The sequence below is a fragment of the Euwallacea similis genome, chromosome 2 (assembly GCF_039881205.1).
Source record: "Euwallacea similis isolate ESF13 chromosome 2, ESF131.1, whole genome shotgun sequence".
Classification (NCBI taxonomy): domain Eukaryota; kingdom Metazoa; phylum Arthropoda; class Insecta; order Coleoptera; family Curculionidae; genus Euwallacea; species Euwallacea similis.
Genome location: NC_089610.1, coordinates 2,011,952 through 2,031,308, shown reverse-complemented (window position 1 = coordinate 2,031,308; position 19,357 = coordinate 2,011,952). Strand labels below are relative to the sequence as shown.

The following is a 19,357-nucleotide window of genomic DNA, read 5'->3' as shown; positions in this document are numbered from 1 at the left end:
TTAAGGAATAAGTAATAAATTGCAAATTCCTGCTTTAAGTCATTAGATAAATTAATTATTGTGTAGTAACGTACATAAAAGTCAAGGAGACTTTATGCCCTCATAAAAAAGCTAATGGATAATAATGGCCTTGCTTACACACCTGATACCTGCACGTTATTGATAATTACTCTGCAGCTACTAAGGGTTAAATGCATAGTTAAGGAAATTAAGGGATGTTTTCCAAGCTTTTACCGCCTGCATTTCGGGAACCGAAAATAATTTCTTTCGTTAGGTAGCTTTGCTATTCGTACGTCTTTTATGTCTGGTCTTAAACGAGCCAGCCCCTAATATTTTATACTTCTTTACCCCCTTGAGCCCAACATGTTCGGGAGCGCGTTCACCGGACGTGACCGTTGCAAAACTGGGTTAATGTGTGGAATTGCTGTTGGAAATATATGGTCTTTTATATACACATGCACAGCTTGAGGGACGTTTTCACGTTTTAGGGGAGTGTAGAAAATAATAGTAGTTTTTGCGAAAATATATGGATGCAAGGTTTTTGTGATGAAGAAAGATGGGAAGGAAATTTTGATAATATGCTCCTCTATTCATATAAAAAGTTTAAAGTGGAGTCGATTAGTCTGCAGCGATATTTCGGTGTTTGAAGTTGTGTGGATTAAAAATGCATTGGTAAACAGGGGTAGTTAAGTTTCTTAGAGTATAGGAATTTTTGGGAAAATACCTGAACTAACTTGAACAATTTTGATAACTTTTGAGCCTTAATATAATAATTTTGTTTAAGGCCGAAACTAGTAGTAGTAATAGAGAGAGAGAGAGAGAGTGAGCGCGAGAGCGAGAGAGAGAGAGAAATTCTTGGTAATTTTTTTAACTTTATCGGCGATGTTTCGGATTCATAGCAATATCTCTCTCTGAATCTGAAAAAGATCAATCGCTGTTCAGCATCAGTCGCAAAATACGAGACACAATTAACTTTTTAAAGATCTCTTTTAATAGAAAAGAACTTGAGCAGCTAACCAACAGCTAATGAAACTCACAAGAGAATATTGAAGCTTGTTTTGGAGAAATTCGGGAAAACCCTTAAGAAAGCTAGAAACGAACAGGAGAGAAATTTCAGCTCCAACAGTTGTCTTCAATCAGCAATTCCGCAGCATAGGCAGATAGCAAGACACCAATGGACGAATTTTAATGATCTAGTGAAAATGTGGAAAACCTTATCAATTATTGTTTACAGAAATAAGGATTGCTGTACTTCACTGATATGGTCCCATATTATCTCTAAGTCAACCACTTAAGTTTACTGCTTCCCTTATGGCATTAATCCCCAACTGACTAGGGCAGATAAGAGAGTTTCTTCTTTAACACCAGCTTTAGTAGAAAAATCTCATAAACCTTTTTAAGTTGAATGTCGCAATTTCCATTTTCCCAATCTTAGAACCACACAAATCAATTAAAAAATTCATCGTGTGCCTTTACTCTTGATACATTAGAAGGCAAAGTCAACAAATCCACACCAAATTGTTGACGAAAAATGACGACGTATCTCTAAGAGGCTTCCAATCAGCGATCACGTCCAGTGTAGGGACAAATGTAGGGGTCAGTGTGGGCCCTTTTTTGGAGGTTAGTTAAGTCCTTTGTTCTCTCATAAAGACAAATGAAGGGATTTGCAGTTATTTTATGGCCTACGTGATGTTACACGACGCGGATTGTTTGCTTTTTATGGTTTCGTATTTGTCTTCATGATAGTGAATGGACGACTGATTTTTTTTCATGGAAGTTTTGCTGCTAGGCTTTTTGCCTTGAGGAATAAATGTGCGGCTGCACATTAGTGCGTGTTGTAGCTATTAGAGAAAAACCTACAACTCCAAACAGCCCTTAATCGCGTGTTATATTTTGTCTCTTAATGTCTATTCAGCGCACAATGTATCTTCTTTCAGTTTTTCGTTCTGGACTAGCAGGCAGTCTAATTAATCAACATCATCAGTACTTAGAAGTGAGTTTCTAGGAACGATGCTTTTAAAAATCAGGTGTTACTTTTGTCTAGAGCAAAGTATAATCTAAGATTGTCACAATTGCGTCCCAGTTTCTCCATATTCTGAAAGTGATGTTCATCAATCGTAGGTTGTTTCTTCAATTATTTTCCTAAAATATCATTTTTCCATTTTGCACTTAAGAGAGGAGAATGATTGACCGCCACCCACCTTCAGTAAGTGAGGCGCCATAGTAACATTTCCAACACAGGCGTTAGTTTTCCCGGCAGCAAATTCGAATTTAAGGGTGTCACTGCAGTTTCCAAAATTATTCAAATGTTAGAAATAATCCTCATTAAGTTTCTAGGTTATTTAATAATTTTTCTTCTAAAATCTCATTTTCTCAATCTGACCTGGAAAGAGCCGGTTTCGTAGAGTGAGTCCAGTGATGGTCGCGCTCGCACTCAAATGCATACCAGCATGGCGGTCACTTTAGTTTGCAGTTACTCTTTCAATGTATTAAATTGTGAGCTTTTTTGTGTGAAGCGTCAGTATCACTATAGTATGAAACTGCCTGTGTTGATCAACATAACTACACACTGAGAGTAAACGAGAGTCTGCGAATACCAGGAATTTCCAATCTTTCTCTGTTGCAAAGTAGCATTAAAAAGGGACACGGATTTTCCAATTTTGCTCGATAGACTTATAAAAGTAATCCACTTAATATTCATTGTAGTACTTATGCAAAGTGCCCTTGCCTGCAACTGAAATTACAAAATGGCTTAGGTATTTGAAACTTTGAAACTCCAATTCTCCTTTCCGATACTTCCAACAAACTTTTCATTTATCTAATTGGGGTTTAAACATTTATTCTTTTGAGGGGCTAATTTTGGAATTAATGAAATTCGATACAATTGCAAATAATCTAGTTCAGTAAGGGGTTGAGGAGGGATTTCTGCAATTTGCTAAATTAAAAGTTTCACGCCTTTCTGGGCAATCAAACAAGAATAATAAATTTCTCCTTTCTATTTAACAACACGCAAAAGGAAGCTCGTTTTAAGAATTAAGGGCGAGGAAGGTTTTGCACGCAACCGAAATCAAATCCAGAACTCTAGATGGGGAAATTGATTGTTGTTTTGATTAAAAATTCTTAGAAAATAGTTTTTCTGCGAAAATATGCCAACGTCGGCCAGTTTTCAAGTTGGAAATATGAAGGGAATTCTGCTGATTCGTGCTGCCTTAATGCGAAGAAGTGACACAATCAGTGGTCCCTCCAAGGGCGAGGGATTGCTAATTCGCTTATCGAGACGTGGGTCAATATTTGAAATACAAAACTACTTCACATTGCGTTTATTTCACGAATATTTGTATTCTATTGAAGGGCTGATAAGTTGATTATCTAAGGCAGGAAGTATTTCTGAAAAATAAATATTTATATAAGGAAGTTGGTATTTGAGGACCGTGTTTCTTACCTCTGGATCGCAAAAATAGACACATTTGGAATATTGGTAGGCTGCCACGCATCTGTCGGTCAGATTTGTTGCTGCAAAGCAAAAAATGCTAAAAATAAAAATGTGTACATTCCTAACTTCTTGCCTGTATTTTCGCATTGGTCCATGCATCCAACCACATAATCGCGCAAGTTTTCTGGCAACAAAGTTTCTATTTGCACGTTAATTGCTTCTCGGTCAAGCCGGTTATCTTTATTTATCTTAAAATGTACAAAATTTAATTTCAATATCAAATTATGCTTTGGAAATTTTACCAATTTGTAGGAGTTCAGGGCGCACGACATGTAGCACTATGAAGGAAGGCGGTAAGGAAATTGTTTGCAAAATTTGATTTCATTTACCTGAGCCTTGTAGCCTACATCCCAGTCTCCTTGATGCATCTTATCAATATCAGCTAAATGATGCAGAAAATGGAGAATTTAATGCTCTCACTTCACCATTGCTTACCTATATTAGGCTTTTCCTTTGCAGTGCACATGTTCCTTACCAACTTAACTGCAGCCACCAGCTGCTTTTCCGTCATCTGCAATAAGGGATTAAAAAAATCCAATTGATAATTTACTTCTCACCCTTGGTGCTGTAGGCTCAAACATTAAAAATGCACATATGCAAAATAGGATAGGTTTCATCATGCTCGATAACGCGATAGTCATCGTCAAAAGCCACAGCTTCAAGTAATTAAAATCGGGCTAAAGTAAGATGTAACTAAAAAAAAAACAACTGATATATGCATTTAATTGCCGTCCATCTAATCGCTAATCATCAATTAAGAATTTCCTGCATGAACTGTTGAATCCTTGCTAATCAAAATTCGACTAAATTGTAGCAGCAGAGCTATATTTACACAACAGAACGGAGTTTGTTTGGTATTTAAAAGCACATATTAACGATTAGGGGATACCTCCTTGACGTGTGATTACAATTCGATAGTGGATTTGCCTGAAAAGGAAGTGGGACGTTACTTAAAGTAGGAAATAGTCAAACATGCAATTTAAGCAAGAAACGAACAAAAATTTCTCGCGTATGAGTTATTTAATCATATTTGGGGTACTGCACGCGATTTTCCCAATGGACGTCCATGAAACGACAAAATCGTTCCTTATAAACAGAAACAACCCCATCACGCGAAATGTGACACACAATTAATGGATTTGCGGTCGACAAAGACTACAAACTGATTACTAGATGGATATATACCGCGTAATGCTATTATCTTAATCAAAGCTTCATCCGGTTTGATTGTGCTTTTAATAATCCGATCATGATAATTATTTTTGGTGGTGATATATTTGATTCATGACAGTCTGCGACCCAAACGTGAAAGCAATACGAAAGCGACGATTCTCTTTGAAAGGAGCAAGGGAAAAAATGAAATATGACAATGATAGGATCAAGTACCGAATTAGCAAAGTTGTTACGCAATTATACTGTAAGTTCTATAAAATCCTTGTTTAACCAGTTTTAACTATTTTTAATATACAGAGTATTTCTTAATTGATGGTAAAAAATGAAATGGGTTAATCATGAGCTTATTTTAAGATAAAAACTTCATATAAAGGCATGCCCTAAATAGCTTTCATTTTTTTTCTTTTTTCATTATTTTCTCTATTAGCTGTAAAAGTAATTAACTCAAAACTGGTAATAACAGTAAATTTAGCATTACGAACAAACTGGAATAACAATTATTTAAAATACTCCACAGGGCGTTACTTTTCTCGTGACCGCACTCAATATTTTCCATCAGAATTTTTTTATGGCATTTTTAGATTTTATTCATTAAATTAATTTAATCCCTTATGTATTTTGTTAACTTTTTTACCTCTTCAGTTTTTTTTATTAGGAACAATAGTTTAAGAGATATTTGCAAAAATATCTAACCATATTCGCCCTGACTGACCTAAGAATATGATAAAACGGCAAGGTAGAGAATGCTGTAATTAAATATAGTAAGCTGCGGAATTTTTACATGTAATCATAAATTCCTACAAAAACATAATAAAAATATAAAACATAATAAATAAAATCTAAAAATGCCATAAAAAAATTCTGATGTAAAATATTGAGTGCGGTCACGAGAAAAGTAACGCCCTGTTGAGTATTTTAAATAATTGTTATTTCAGTTTATTCTTAATGCTAAATTTACTGTTATTACCAGTTTTGAGTTAATTATCTTTACAACTAATAGAGAAATTAATGAAAATTAAAAAAAATGAAACTTCAACACCCTGTAAATAAAAATGGAAACAATTTAAGGCATGCTTTTATATGAAGTATAAGCTTACGATTCACCCATTTCATTTTTTACCATCAATTAAGAAACACCCTGTATAGTATTTTACAGACAGTATGCCAGTTTTTAACTCGTATATAATTTGGTAATATTTCCCTGAGGCCCTAAGACAGTCCTCGTATTCCTTTAAGGCCCAAAATAGACACAGGTCTGGCTTCAAATGAACTGGTCTGAAACTGCATTCTCAAGACACCTAGACGACCAAAAGTGAAGCGTTCCAGACCAACATAGGGCTTAAATTTTTTGATTTAAAGAAATTTATGGGCCAACCACCCTAGAAAATACCTAAAATCAAACTTATCTTTTACCAGCTAGCCAGTTGTAATATTTCATTTAGTTTCTGAGATAGGTAACTTTCATATTACCCAGCAAACATAAATAAGTTGATTCTATGTATTAAAGGTACAGCTGCACTAAGCTTGAAAAGGGTCGTTTCCAACATGCCCTTCAGGCGGTCGTTAAATTGCCGTGCTGTGAAACGCCAGTACGGCATCAGTGAGGCGTGCCAGAAGTAAACCGGCATCCACCAATAAACCATGGTTGTCAAATCACAATGAACCACCCATGGTTTTATTGTAATTTTTGCAAGTATGCTGATGGTGAGCTAAATATTATTCAACTGCATAATGGGTGACAGGCTTATTTTACTTTTGAATGTACTACTTTTTCCTCTCGATAAAAGAAAGGCTGAAACTAACATAAGGAACATTTTGTCAATTAAACAAGGAAATATCGCCGGAGTCACAAGGTTTCTCTGGACAAATTAGACACTTTGTGATCACTATGATAAATCAATGAAACATTGTAATAAAATGCTGTAAAGTGCTACTTTTGGTTCACAAATGTATGCGGTAAAGCCACTTTACCGCACACTCGTAATAAAAATAATTTTATCACTCGCTCATAGGAATACCGAATTGTAAGTTTAGAAGTAGAAAACTTTCATTTCCATGGTCGATATGATATCTAAATCAGTGTATTTACGAGCATCTAAGAAAGAATCGCTTTTTTTAGAGTTTCATTCATTTATCAAAATTGATATTTTAACAATGCGATGCGGGTTTCTAGTTGCTACGCTGAACCACTTAATTGAGCACTATAACGGTAATTTGCACTAGTGTAATTATCTCTGTAGTTTAGGTTAATTCAGGTTAGTTGCACAGCGGTAATTTGTGCTAGTGCAATTATCTATTATTATTAATGTAGTTCAGATTAGTTAGGCGACATACCAGTTTAATAATTTTGATTTCATTGGAGTAGGTGATAATAGTAAGTACCCTAAATAGGTACATATTAATGGAATATTCATATTAAATTAAAAGTCATATTTCTGGTACATTATACATAATTCCTGGTAAGTTTATCTATAACAAGCTTGTTAAAGATGTGTTTTAATATCATCATAGAGGGATATCGTAATGAACCGTCTAAATAATTTGAGCCCAAATTTTTTTCAAACATATTGCTACCTTGAACCATTCAAAAATTAAGCCCCAATTATGAAAATTTTCCGGCAAAACTCAATATTTTTGAACTAAGTCGAACCTAATCAGAGACGCGTCAGCCTACACATTTATTTTTAAACAGACGGTTAAGCATTTAGTTTGGCGCTCTACCAACACTTCGTATAGTGAAAAAGACCGAAGAGATATAACTAGATCAGTTTATTAGGTTTACGTCTATGTCGTAGGTTTAGTGTTGCTTTTATTACTTCGGAAGTCTATAAAATAACGGTGCATATGTCGTGAAGGGAGATGGCTTTCCGGAACGTTTCGATCTTGGTCATTTGGCTATTTTATTGTCAGTTCAGCTTCGCAAAGGACAATATCCGAATTGGCAAGTAAAACGAACAAAACATAAAGTCTGGTTACCTAATTGGTATTTCTGCAGGAGCATTTTTCAATGAAGATCAGGACGAAATAACCTTTTGGGAAACACTGAAGTTAAATCTTCACGAAAATGTGGAATTAGTGATAGAAGCTGAAGGTGCTGTTCAGCGAGTATCTGAACATGACATAATTGAAACAAAAAACAAAGGTAAATGAAGAGACAAATGAAATTACAAATAACATTTTTCGTATATTATAGCCTGCAATTTCTTTGATTCGATCAAAGATGAAAGACTTGTTGCAGCTTTGGCCCCAAAATCGCAATTTGTCTCCCCTATATTAGAATCTGTAAGTTCCTATCTAGCGTTTCCATACATAATAACTGCATGGAGACCCAAAACTGAATATCCTCCTAACGTATTTAATGTCTATCCAGATGCAGAACTGCTGTCCACGGTAACCAGTAGAAAGCTCTTTTAAGAGGAAATTTTGAAGCCATTTTTTTTCAGGGTTACTCGAAAATCATCGAATCCTTGGACTGGACTTCTGGATTCATGATTCTGTATGAAGATGAAGATGGATTGCTGCGTCTCCAAGAAGCTCTGAAACTGCAAGAATACACGGAAGGGACTACAAGGAATGATATCAGCATAAAGAGATTGAACGGAGGTGATAACAGGTAATATTATTCAATCTGAAAGGTGTCCAAAAATATATTCTTTCTGCATTTCAGGCAGATTTTAAAGGCGATTCGAGTGTCAAGCACTAACAAAATTGTCTTGGATTGTCACGTGGATCGGATTATGGATATTCTGGATCAAGCCGAAAGTGTGGGATTGCTTTCAGATTTTTCTACTGGCATTTTTCTTACTTCCCTGGTAAGAATAAGGTTAATAGTAGCTCCAAAATAACTTGGAAATTTGCAGGATGCCCATACTCTGGATTTCAGCAAGATTAAAACACAGGCCAATATAACCGCAGTCAGACTTCTAGACCCTTATTCTCCAACGTTCCAAAAAATTGCCACGGAATATTTTCCTGATATTCTTCCGGAGAAAATTAAAGTAAGATATTTTGGTGGATAGAAGGAGTGTGTACAAAATGGTAATTTAGGTGGAAACAGCTCTTGTGTTTGATGCTTTGACTCTGATTTTCGAGACGATCAATCAACTGAAAGAAGAAAATGTTGAGTTTGTTGCCCAAGAGTTGAGTTGTGATTCACAAGAACCATATGAGGATGGTATAGGTTTAATTAATTCACTTGAAAAAGTACATAGCATTGCTGGTCCAGCCTCAGCAATTCTATATAATATGTATTTTTTAGGCATTAATTAGTAACACTTTAACAGGTCCAATTTCGTTCCAAAATCGCAAAAGGGATAGATTTACCTTACAAGTCATTGACATTGATACTCCACATAATTCAATAGCTAATTGGAATTCAGAAAATCCGGACCAGATTCATTTGACCTTAAGCATCAGCGAAAGAGAGGCTGAACTGCAGCGCAGGATGATCAGTCGCAATTTTATAGTTACTTCCAGGTAAACCCATCAAAAAATCCAGGAATTGGTCATTTTAGTTGTTTCTTACAGAATTGGTCCTCCTTATTTAATGGAAGACGAGAAAATTCCAGGTATGTACAAGGGATACTCTGTGGATTTGATAAAGGAAGTAGCCAGAGAAGCAAAAATAACTTTTCAGTTTGTTATTACGAAGGATAACTCTTATACTAATTTAGTGACTGATTTACAGGAGAGGGTAAGTTTAAAATATGCAAATGGAAGAGGATTTATTGTCGCTGGTTTTAGAGAGCAGATTTGGGAATATGCGATTTTACGATAACCCCACAGAGACAGGAGAAAATAGATTTTAGCATGCCATTTATGAATTTAGGTAAACAGAAATGTCCTTATTTAGACGGCTGCTTGAAGGAAATTTTCTAGGTATAGGAATCCTGCACAAAGAAGCTACCCAAGAAGAAGTGGACAATATGTACGCCTTCATGAGACCAATTTCTTGGACTGTGTGGTACTACATGTGGACTTTAAGCTTAGTCAGTTCAATCACAATGTTCTTCGTTGCAAGGTGATTTTCACCTCTTTTCCTAACTGACTTCTCAGCTGTGTTGTTTTGCCTTAGGTTATCACCTCAGGAATGGGAAGATCCTAAACCTTGGGACCCACAATCGAAAGAAAGAGAAAATATCTGGAACGTCAAAAACTTCCTTTGGCTCAGTTTGGGCTCGATTACCGCTCAAGGATGCGATATTCTGCCCAAGTATTATAACATTTTCATTGAAGTACAAAATCTAATGTAATTTTCTTTAAGGGGCGTTCCAACTCGAGTAATATCGGCCTCATGGTGGTTCTTCTCTTTGATTATCATGAGCTCCTACACTGCGAACCTGGCAGCCTTCCTCACAATGCAAAAAAGGGATGTTACAATTGATTCGGTAGAGGAACTTGCTGCCCAATCCAAAGTAAAATATGGTAACTTTTTCCATAAATTTCTGGATATTCCGAGAAAGTTCCAATATATTTCAGGTCTAATGTCAAAAGGCTCTACAGAACTATTTTTTTCCACTTCCAATAATTCCCTGTATCAAAAGATGTGGAACACAATAATCAATGAAAAACCTTCGGTGTTTGAAAAAGACAACCCTTCAGGGGTTGAAAGGGTTTTGTCCACTAAAAATGGCCTCTATGCCTATTTCATGGAATCAACTGGGATTGAGTATCAGATGGAGAGAGAATGCAACTTGAGGAAGATCGGGGGTCTGTTAGATTCTAAATCGTACGGAATTGGGATGCCCTTGAGTAGGCAAGTTATATTTAACTAGGAAATTTAATGAGGAATAGGTGTTTGCAGATGCAGAATATCGCCTCGCGATAAATAATGCAATATTGAAGCTTCAAGAGAGTGGCAAGTTGATGGAGTTGAAGGAACTTTGGTGGAAGAACCAAACAGATGGGCCTCCTTGCAATAGGGTACAAATTGAATAACTCAAAAGCAAACTTCTAACTGGTATCTTAACAGAACCAAGAGGAACAGTCGGATGCTTTAGCCCTTTCAAACGTTGGAGGAATCTTTATAGTACTGGCCGTGGGCATAGGACTGGCCTATGTAATAGCCATAATTGAATTTTTGTGGAACGTCAGACAATTCTCAATAGAAGAGCACGTAAGTACCTCAAAGGTTATTAGCCGAAGTTACCCGGATTTTAGCAGGAGTTTTTTAGATGTCCTATTTTGAAACATTGAAATGCGAACTGAAATTCGCTTGTAAAATATACACGAGGAAGAAAAGAGCTAAGCCACTGGCGTCGGAATCGGCGTCGTTCTCGAAATCCAGGTCGGATAGGAATCTGGATAAATTGAGCGTAGCTAGAGATCTGTTTACTAAATCTGCAGTACTTTTAAACTACAACAGTGGCTCTGGAAACGAAAGGTTTGGGGGTCACAAAAGTCCTACGAGGACTGAAAGCTCAAATGGTACCAGATTCAGAGTTCATAGCAGCGATTAGTTGTGATTATGTTGTGTTTTTGCGAATTCCAATAAATGCTTATCGAAGGAAGGGTTAATATTTATTGTTATTTAAGGAAAATTGGGAATCAAATAAGCCAAGTAATAAATAACTTTCGTGGTATCTTATCGTTTCCAGAATTTAAAGCCTAACTTTAATAGGTATTTTTATGTAGGAACAGAATAGCAAAGCTTTAATTCTTCTATAGCTGCAGTCAAGTTTGCCTCGTTAAAAAACGCTAAAATTCTCCAATTTTACATTCGTCTCGTCAACAACTGTTTGGTGTTTGTAACGATATATCATAAACTTGAAATTAGAATTGAGGATCTCTGATTCCCGAACGTGACGCTGAAACGTTACAACGTCTATTCAGTCTAGTTCTGCTTTCAAATTAAGTTCGCAGATTTCTAATGGTTTTACCTATGCAATACTGCTATCTACTCTTAAACCAACTTTAGGTATAGTCTTGTTATTTTATGAGGCATTAAGAAAAATGTTGCCATTCTCTTAAGCTAAGATATATCTGACAAATCTTCGAAAGTATTCATCGTAGGGTTGGATAGACTGGAGAAAGTTCAGATTAATTTAAGTTTGTCACTATCAAAAAAAAAGAGGAAACAAGAAATATAATTGAAGCTAAAATTGGAGGAAGTGAAGAGCACTCAACATAAGCAAAATGAGACCTAATGCTAAAAATACCCAAGCCAAAACAATCATCATAGGTAGGAACCATCGTGCCCCGTGGGGCGGGGTCGTTGGCACGCTCGAAGCGAAAAGAGTAAGCGAGTACCTAATGGACGTGACGAAGGCGCATTTGATGGAGAGGAAGTTACTGATGGAAGGGGGGAGGAAAAACAAATTATGTACGGAGTGTCCCTAGTGCTGGGTCCCATCCTATGAACCATATTCTACGACCGGATTCTTAGGCTGCAGATGGAGAAGGGCGTGGAGCTGATCGCGTACACGAATGATCGGGCAGTGATTGTGAGAGCAAGAACTGGGAGGAAGCTGAACGAAAAGACGGAATACACGGTGGGGAGAGTGAGGTACGAGTTGAAAAAAATTGGTCTAAAGATAGCAGCAGGGAAAACGGAGATGATAATTCGGAACGAAGAAGAAAGTTCATGAGTGTGGGAATAGATGTGGAGGAGGTAAGGATGATGTCCAAGAAGTCGGTGAGATATTTGGGAGTGAAACTGGGAAGGAATCTTAGGTACGGAGAGCATGTAGAGAGAGTGTGTCTAAGGGTGAACGAGGCGTTGAATGTATTGATGAGACTAATGCCCAAAAAGGAAGGATGTTCAATAAGTAAAAGGAGACTATTAGCGATGGTGGCCAGCTCCATAGTGCTGTACGTGGCGCCGGTGTGGGAGGAAGTATGTAAGAGGAGAATACATCTAGAGAAGCTGGAGAGACTGAATAGACGAGTGTCGGTCGAGATAGTGATGCCTACAGGACGGTGTCAATCTTGACCATTGCGAGAATGGTACCGATGGACTTAGCTCTGGAGGAGAGGAACAGTGTATATGAGAGAGGTGGGGGATATAGAAAGGTGATGAGGAAAAAGTTGTTTAGGAAGTGGCAGAAAAGGAGAATGAGTATGAAAGGTGGATGAAGGTATTTGTTAGAGATGTGGAAGGATGGATGAATAGGAAGTTTGGGGGTTGCAGCCGATAACGGGTCATGGAGTGTTTGGAACCTACCTGAGAAGGATAGGAAAACAGGAAAAGAATGAATACTGGTTTTTCGGGCGCAAGGACTCACCGGAACATACGGTCTTTAACTGTGTGGAACATAGCGAGGAGAGGAGAGTGGCTGAGGGGAAGCTGGAAGGGATGAGTGTGACGAAGGAGAGCGTGGTAGAGCTAATAATGAGAGATGCTAAGTCTTGGAGAGTGATGACGCATGTGGAGGAATATAAGGTGGAAAAAGAGAAGAGTTGCAAGGAAAGAGATAGAAAGTGAGGAATGTATGGTGGGGAGGATGATTAAATTTAAAAAAATAATAATACTACGAAGACCAAGACAAGTAAGGTATCCAAAGAGAATAAAAAAAACAAGTGAGGAAGAAGAGTGGCGTGGGAGATGCTAAAGCTACTCCCCCCCCCTAAAGTAACGCTGGTCAGTGAATCGGGGGGGAGGGGAGGGGATTATAGTGAAGAGGGGAGGGTTTTAGAAGGGGTGGCGCCCCTCGTGGGGGATGAATCCTACATAAACCGAACGCCCGGTTACAGGTCGGGTACCTATAAAAGTTTTCCTCCTCTACAAAAAAAGGGAACATAGTAAGAATCTGAATATGGTGAGATGCTAAGAAAAGGACAGATTTTATAAAGTATGATAATGGATAAGTCCCCAAGTATTACACTGAAGAAGACGGCACTGGAATTTGCTTCAGGTACGGAGAAAAAGGCAATTCAATTAAAAATTTCTGCAGTTAAGGACTGAACATGAAGCCAGTATTTTTTACGTGGCTCCAAATTATTTTTCACGTATTCGTAGTATATTTTTATGTGCTTTAATACTATTTTAGAGTCTAACTTGAAGAGGTTGCAGGATCACCAGTAAAGTCATTGAGTTTTGATCGACTTACTATTACTTCAGCTGTATCGTTTTTTTGATTAGATCGTTCTTTAGGTTAGATACAGATAACTTGTATCCCTACAGAGTTGCACACATCGAAATGGAAAATTGTAATTAGCGTCATCTCAAAAAAGTATATGTACCACTTAAATACCAGAAATAAACTCAGGACTTGATATTTTGAAAGCATAAATAAATTGCTCCATTTCACATAAAATTGTAATATATTGGAGACAAAGTATATTTAGATGTGCAGTAGGAGGAAGATGGTGAATAGACATAACATTAGTTTTACAGGGCACTATCAAACTATAAAGAATGTTGGATTCAGTACCTGAGATCTAAAATATCTAGAAATTATGATGGAGAATTGACTACAAAAATCAATTAACTTCCGATTGTTCCAAACCCCCATTAAACACAAGAATACGAATCAAATAAAATTAAGCGTTAATAAAATAATTTCATCAATCAATCACATCTGCAGATTTTAATACTGATACGGAGGTAAGTGGAGCAGAACGCCAGTACATCTGATGCACAGTAGCAGCAGCATTGAATATACAATACTTAACTAGGTTAATGAAAATTGCCTCAGTTCTGATCCTACCTACCAAAATCCCCTCGTATCTTTCTAAAAACATCCAACCAACATGCATTTAGTTATAATTAAGATTGATACTCATTAACAGCTTGACGTTTTAAAAATATTTAAATATACCACACATTGAATACTATTGGCCCAGGACCAGGAAATGCAATGATTTATATATTAAGTTTAATGGAACAGGGTTACAAGTATTTCGTTAGAAGTTTTTGCAATGAACCGAAAGTAGTTTTGCAAAGAAACTTTTGAAATCTGTTTTTCTATCGCTATGGATTTTGAACTAGTTCTTTTATGGATACTAAGTTTTGCATTTAGAATGGGTGTAGGATTATCGAAAGTGACAATAAATGTTGGTAAGCACAGACTCTCACAACTTTGTTTTATTCATAATAATCTAAAATTATAATTGAAAGGATTAATAACAACAAGCAGCGAAGAAATCGATTACATCGACACCAACATCTTATCCCAAAACTTAGATGAAACATTCAATGTTTCCCTGCACAGAATTATTCTCCAAGAAAAAGAACTTCTAGCTTCTACAAATATTTGTAAGCACTCTTATATGCCACTTATAACAACTTTAACAACCTCTAGTAGATTGCAACTTCACAAGCCAAGACCATGGTCTTATTGCTGTAGTTGGGCTTCAGCGAAACGATCTTGCAGGCACCATCAAATCTCTCTCCAATTATTTAGGAATACCCTATATCAACACTGAATGGACTGCAAGAGAAAAGGAGCGTTTGGACACTTCTTTTAGTGTCTATCCTGAGGCCTCGTTATTGTCACAGGTTGGAACTTCTACACTACAAAAGAAATGACTCATAGGAATTAGCTTTCCAGGCTTTTGGAGTTATAATCCAGAGTCTCAATTGGGACTCTTTTGCTGTTTTATACGAAAATGAAGAATCGATTATAAAAATGCAGGACGTATTGAAAATTCAGCAACATAATGTTGAGGCGACTAAGAATTTATTGATATTGAAGAAGATTGATGATAATAATGATAACAGGTAACCGGTTCTATTTTTACTATGAAATTGGAACTCTAAACTTGTTTTTAGGCACATTCTGAAGGAAGTCAGAGCAACAGGGTTTAGTCACATAGTCCTAGATTGCGGCACAGATAAAATCCTGGAAATTCTCCAGCAGGCCAAAGAAGTAAAACTTTTGGATGATGTTAATACTCACATTTTTATAACCTCCCTTGTATGTATTTTGAAAAATTGTACTAAATAGCTTTTTACAAAACATATTTCAGGATGCTCATATCCTTGATTACAGTTCTCTAGAGACCCGCTCAAACATCACCACAATTCGCTTATTCGACCCTAACTCAGCCTTAGCAACAGAGAATATAAAGAAAGCCTACCCAGATGTTACTCCTGAGAAAGTCACTGTGAGTATTAAAAGAATTTTAAAAAATTAAATCTACTTCGATTGTTGCAGATTAAAATGGCCCTTATGTATGATGCCATGCTTCTCTTGGCAGAATCCCTGAACAGCATTATATCAGACTTCCATGATGAGACAACTTTCAATCCCCTATATTGCAATGCTTCAGAAAAGTATCAAAGCAAAGAAGCAATAATCTCAGCCATGCAGGAGGTAATAATCGTGTTTTAATCAAAGATCTCGTGATAATTGGATTTTAGGTTTCAATATCAGGGATAACAGGAGAAATAAACCTTCGAAATGGACATAGAAACTATTTTGAACTAAATGTAATTGAGATTAATAAGCGGGATAAACCTATTGGTCTCTGGAACTCAAACGATCCAGGCAAAGTTGTTCGAACTAGAAACGCCACTGAAAGAGAGACAGAGTTGTTGCAGAGATTGAGTCAGCACAATTTTATTGTGACCTCAAGGTTTAAGGCTTTACCAATTTTTAATTAAACGTATTTACATGTTTATCTATAGAATTGGTGCTCCATATCTGTACAAAAACGACGATCCAGACCTGATAGGTAATGCCAGATATTACGGATATTCTATGGATCTCATTGGGGAGATTGCAAAGCTCCTGAATATATCTTTCAAATTCCAGATAACGCAAGACAATGCTTATCCAAATTTGCAGAAGGACTTAATTGAACGAGTATAAATCTTATCGAATGTCATTTATGTAGGCGAAATTATTTTTTGTTCCAGAGGGCTGATCTAGCAATATGTGACTTCACAGTCACCCCTCAAAGACAGGAGGTCATAGATTTCAGTCTTCCGTTTATGACTTTAGGTGAGATGACACAGAATCATAGTGATATTAATCAATATTGAACTCTAAAACTTTTTTAAGGAATTGGAATTGTTCATAAGACAGAGGAAGTGGAAGATGATAGTCATTTATACGCTTTCATGGACCCATTTTCAAAGGTTGTCTGGTTTTATATAGGAGCTTTTTGTCTGTTTATGTCTTTCATTTTGGTGGTTATTGCCAGGTAAAATTTTAAAATTAATGGTGATATGTTTTTTAGGATTCATTTCCAGGCTTTCCAAGGAAGATTGGGAGAATCCTCATCCCTGTAATCAAAACCCAGACGAACTGGAAAATATATGGGACTTCAATAACTGCTGTTGGCTAACTTTAGGGTCTATCACAGCTCAGGGTTGCGACATTCTACCTAAGTCAGAAGATTCTGCCAACTTACGTATAGCCGCTGACTTATATTCTGTTTCCAGAGGGAAATATACTAGAATTGCAACAGCCAGCTGGTGGATCTTCTCACTTATAATAACAAATTCCTATATTGCAAATTTGGCAGCTTTCCTCACTAGCAGTAAGAAGGTGACCACTATTGATACTGTGGAAGAGCTGGCTCAACAATCTAAAGTGAAATATGGTAAATCAGAATATCTAAAATTTAATTTAATTTATTAAACAAAATTTCTGTTATTAGGTTGCCTGAAAAATGGAGCAACAGCAAGCTTCTTTCAGTACTCCAATGACACTCTGTACCAAAGAATGTGGAATACAATGATAAATGAAAAGCCTTCTTTATTTGAAGACAGCAATATGAATGGCGTAGAAAGAGTCCTTTCCACTAAAAATGGCCTATATGCATTTTTTATGGAGTCAACTGGAATTGATTATGAGATGAAGAGGAAGTGTGACTTGAGGCGGATTGGGGATTTACTGGATTCCAAGACTTATGCGATTGGAATGCCTTTAAGTAAGTTAAGCAAGTGTGTTCGAGTCGTCTGAGACCTGGCGAGAAAATATTGTGCTTAAGATGCGGATTATCGTGGTTCAGTAAACTCAGCTATTCTGCGACTTAGTGAGACAGGAAAATTGGCAGAATTAAGAGAGAAATGGTGGGTGCGAGAACGAGATGGACCGCCATGCCCAACTGTGAGTAAATATCTAATGAAGGAAATAATTCATTCAGTTATGTATATTTTGCAAAAAGTATACATTGCACTTTCACATAAAAACACTTTATTATCTTCTAGACATCTGGATTAGAATCCTTTATAGTTTTTCTCCAGTTTTGGTTCAATTTTCTTCTATATCAATTCCTCATTGTCTTCTTATAGGTAATTATCATCAGGCATCCTCAGAGTCTCTTAGTATATTCTTTGATATTCTGCTTAAAAAAATTATAAATTTACTTTGTACTAAATTCCTTTTTAGTTCAGGTTAGATTTCAGATTCAGTAAATGAATATACTTATAATATTAAATAATCATTATAGTATTGAACAATCCTCAGGAGAATGTTTTTCCTCGACTTCCAATCATCAATTTACTAATAATCCAGAGAGATTTTTGATATAACTGTATTCCCAATTCTATAAACTATTATTCTTTGTGCGCTTTTCCTGTATATTTAGATAATTTACAATGTTGCTCATTAATTTCTCACATGCTTTTCGTATGTCCATCATTGATCTTCTGGTTCTTAGCCAATTTTGCCTTTCCATATACCTTTATTAAGAATCCTGAAATTCTTCATAATCCTGTATCTTCAGACATTGACACCTGGAGCAAATAATCTCCAGATCCCCTTTAACTTATTAACCACTATTTTTCAGAAAATTCCCGTAAACAGCCTTGCCCTGGCCTTAGAAAACGTAGGAGGAGTCTTCATAGTCCTTATCGCAGGTATCGGATTGTCCTTCGTGGTTGCCATTGTACAATTTCTATGGAACGTGTACAACATTACCATCGAAGAACATGTATGAAATATAAACATTCCCTGAACTCCATAGAAATTGCATGGAAAATTTCAGATTTCATATTTTCAAGCTCTGAAAGCTGAATTTAAATTCGCGTGCAATATTTTTGTAACCAGGAAACGACCAAAACCAGTTATCTCAGAGTCGTCTTCTTCCAAATTTGATGAAGAGCATTTGTCCGGCAAGGGAATTGTTGCAGGAGCTGGTGCAGTTTTGAATGTTAATGCTGCAATTCTGAATAGAATTGGATCAGCAGTTAATCTGGACGAACAGCAATCAAAATCGAAGAGCACGACAAGATCTAAAAATAGTGCTTTGTAGATAGCGGCTTGCTGGTTCTGGGGTAGTTTGCGATACTTAGACGTGATTAGATGTTTCGCTGTAGGGCGAAAACTTGTTTGCACGATAATAAAGTCGTAATTGAAGGAAATCTGCTGTTTTTGTTCTCATAAATAATTGGGGTGTAGCAAATTACAGCTGATATAATAATCGATACATCTCCCACATACAGGCTTATTTATTTGCGAGGTGAAATATAATTCAGTGTAACGACCAATGACATAAATAAGGAAAGACGTTCCAAAAGCGTTGTTTTGACGGCCACGTTCGACTATAGCATGACGCTCGAAATCAATTATTTTTAGGAAGAATGTAGGCCGTAACGAGACGCGATTCCTGAATAAATAAATATAATAGAACAAACATCAAAAAAACATAATTATCTTTAATAATAAATAGTCGTAGAATTCCTTAAAGATTACCCAACTCTCATCCATAAGCAAAAGCAAACCTCTCAAATTGCAAATTTCTCTATTAGACATTTGGTGCTTTCAAACTGCATAATATTTCATAATAATTTCTATCAAT

General features: G+C 36.4%; 4 protein-coding genes across 9 annotated transcripts; 3 read left to right on the top strand and 1 right to left on the bottom strand.

Moving 5' to 3' along the window:
* Window positions 1-3,307: 3,307 nt before the first annotated feature.
* Window positions 3,308-4,186, bottom strand: LOC136419466 (general odorant-binding protein 72-like). The gene is made up of 7 exons (XM_066405806.1): window positions 4,051-4,186; window positions 3,929-4,004; window positions 3,823-3,875; window positions 3,736-3,771; window positions 3,567-3,681; window positions 3,443-3,513; window positions 3,308-3,387 (listed from the first exon to the last, which is right to left on the bottom strand). The coding sequence occupies exons 1-7, from the start codon at window positions 4,132-4,134 to the stop codon at window positions 3,370-3,372; spliced, it is 453 nt and encodes a 150-aa protein (XP_066261903.1). The 5' UTR covers window positions 4,135-4,186; the 3' UTR covers window positions 3,308-3,369.
* On the top strand, window positions 3,770-11,176 carry LOC136419464 (glutamate receptor ionotropic, kainate 3-like). Of its 6 annotated transcripts, none has more exons than XM_066405801.1 (18): window positions 3,770-3,786; window positions 7,462-7,607; window positions 7,662-7,808; window positions 7,860-8,056; window positions 8,110-8,279; window positions 8,334-8,478; window positions 8,527-8,664; window positions 8,714-8,869; window positions 8,925-9,142; window positions 9,194-9,359; window positions 9,410-9,494; window positions 9,545-9,686; window positions 9,741-9,878; window positions 9,930-10,090; window positions 10,145-10,417; window positions 10,470-10,588; window positions 10,638-10,781; window positions 10,840-11,176. In XM_066405801.1, exons 2-18 carry the CDS (start codon window positions 7,526-7,528, stop codon window positions 11,122-11,124), a joined length of 2,766 nt encoding a protein of 921 aa, XP_066261898.1. In that variant the 5' UTR covers window positions 3,770-3,786; window positions 7,462-7,525; the 3' UTR covers window positions 11,125-11,176. The 6 variants fall into 6 exon arrangements, 4 of the variants coding, with proteins under 4 accessions (XP_066261898.1, XP_066261897.1, XP_066261899.1 ...); XM_066405800.1 differs by lacking the exon at window positions 3,770-3,786 and adding an exon at window positions 6,355-6,370; XR_010753113.1 differs by lacking the exons at window positions 3,770-3,786; window positions 10,840-11,176 and having other exon boundaries at window positions 6,980-7,607; window positions 10,460-10,588; window positions 10,638-10,779.
* Window positions 11,177-12,057: 881 nt separating this feature from the next.
* Window positions 12,058-13,088, top strand: LOC136419375 (uncharacterized). The gene is made up of 4 exons (XM_066405658.1): window positions 12,058-12,170; window positions 12,239-12,500; window positions 12,548-12,676; window positions 12,795-13,088. Exons 1-4 carry the CDS (start codon window positions 12,058-12,060, stop codon window positions 13,086-13,088), a joined length of 798 nt encoding a protein of 265 aa, XP_066261755.1.
* A 1,374-nt stretch (window positions 13,089-14,462) lies between these two features.
* LOC136419465 (glutamate receptor ionotropic, kainate 2-like) lies at window positions 14,463-18,866 on the top strand. The gene is made up of 17 exons (XM_066405805.1): window positions 14,463-14,663; window positions 14,724-14,861; window positions 14,911-15,104; window positions 15,157-15,326; window positions 15,378-15,522; window positions 15,575-15,712; window positions 15,763-15,921; window positions 15,969-16,183; window positions 16,236-16,413; window positions 16,467-16,551; window positions 16,612-16,753; window positions 16,803-16,940; window positions 16,995-17,155; window positions 17,213-17,485; window positions 17,546-17,664; window positions 18,347-18,490; window positions 18,545-18,866. The coding sequence occupies exons 1-17, from the start codon at window positions 14,579-14,581 to the stop codon at window positions 18,809-18,811; spliced, it is 2,751 nt and encodes a 916-aa protein (XP_066261902.1). The 5' UTR covers window positions 14,463-14,578; the 3' UTR covers window positions 18,812-18,866.
* The last annotated feature ends 491 nt before the right edge of the window (window positions 18,867-19,357 follow it).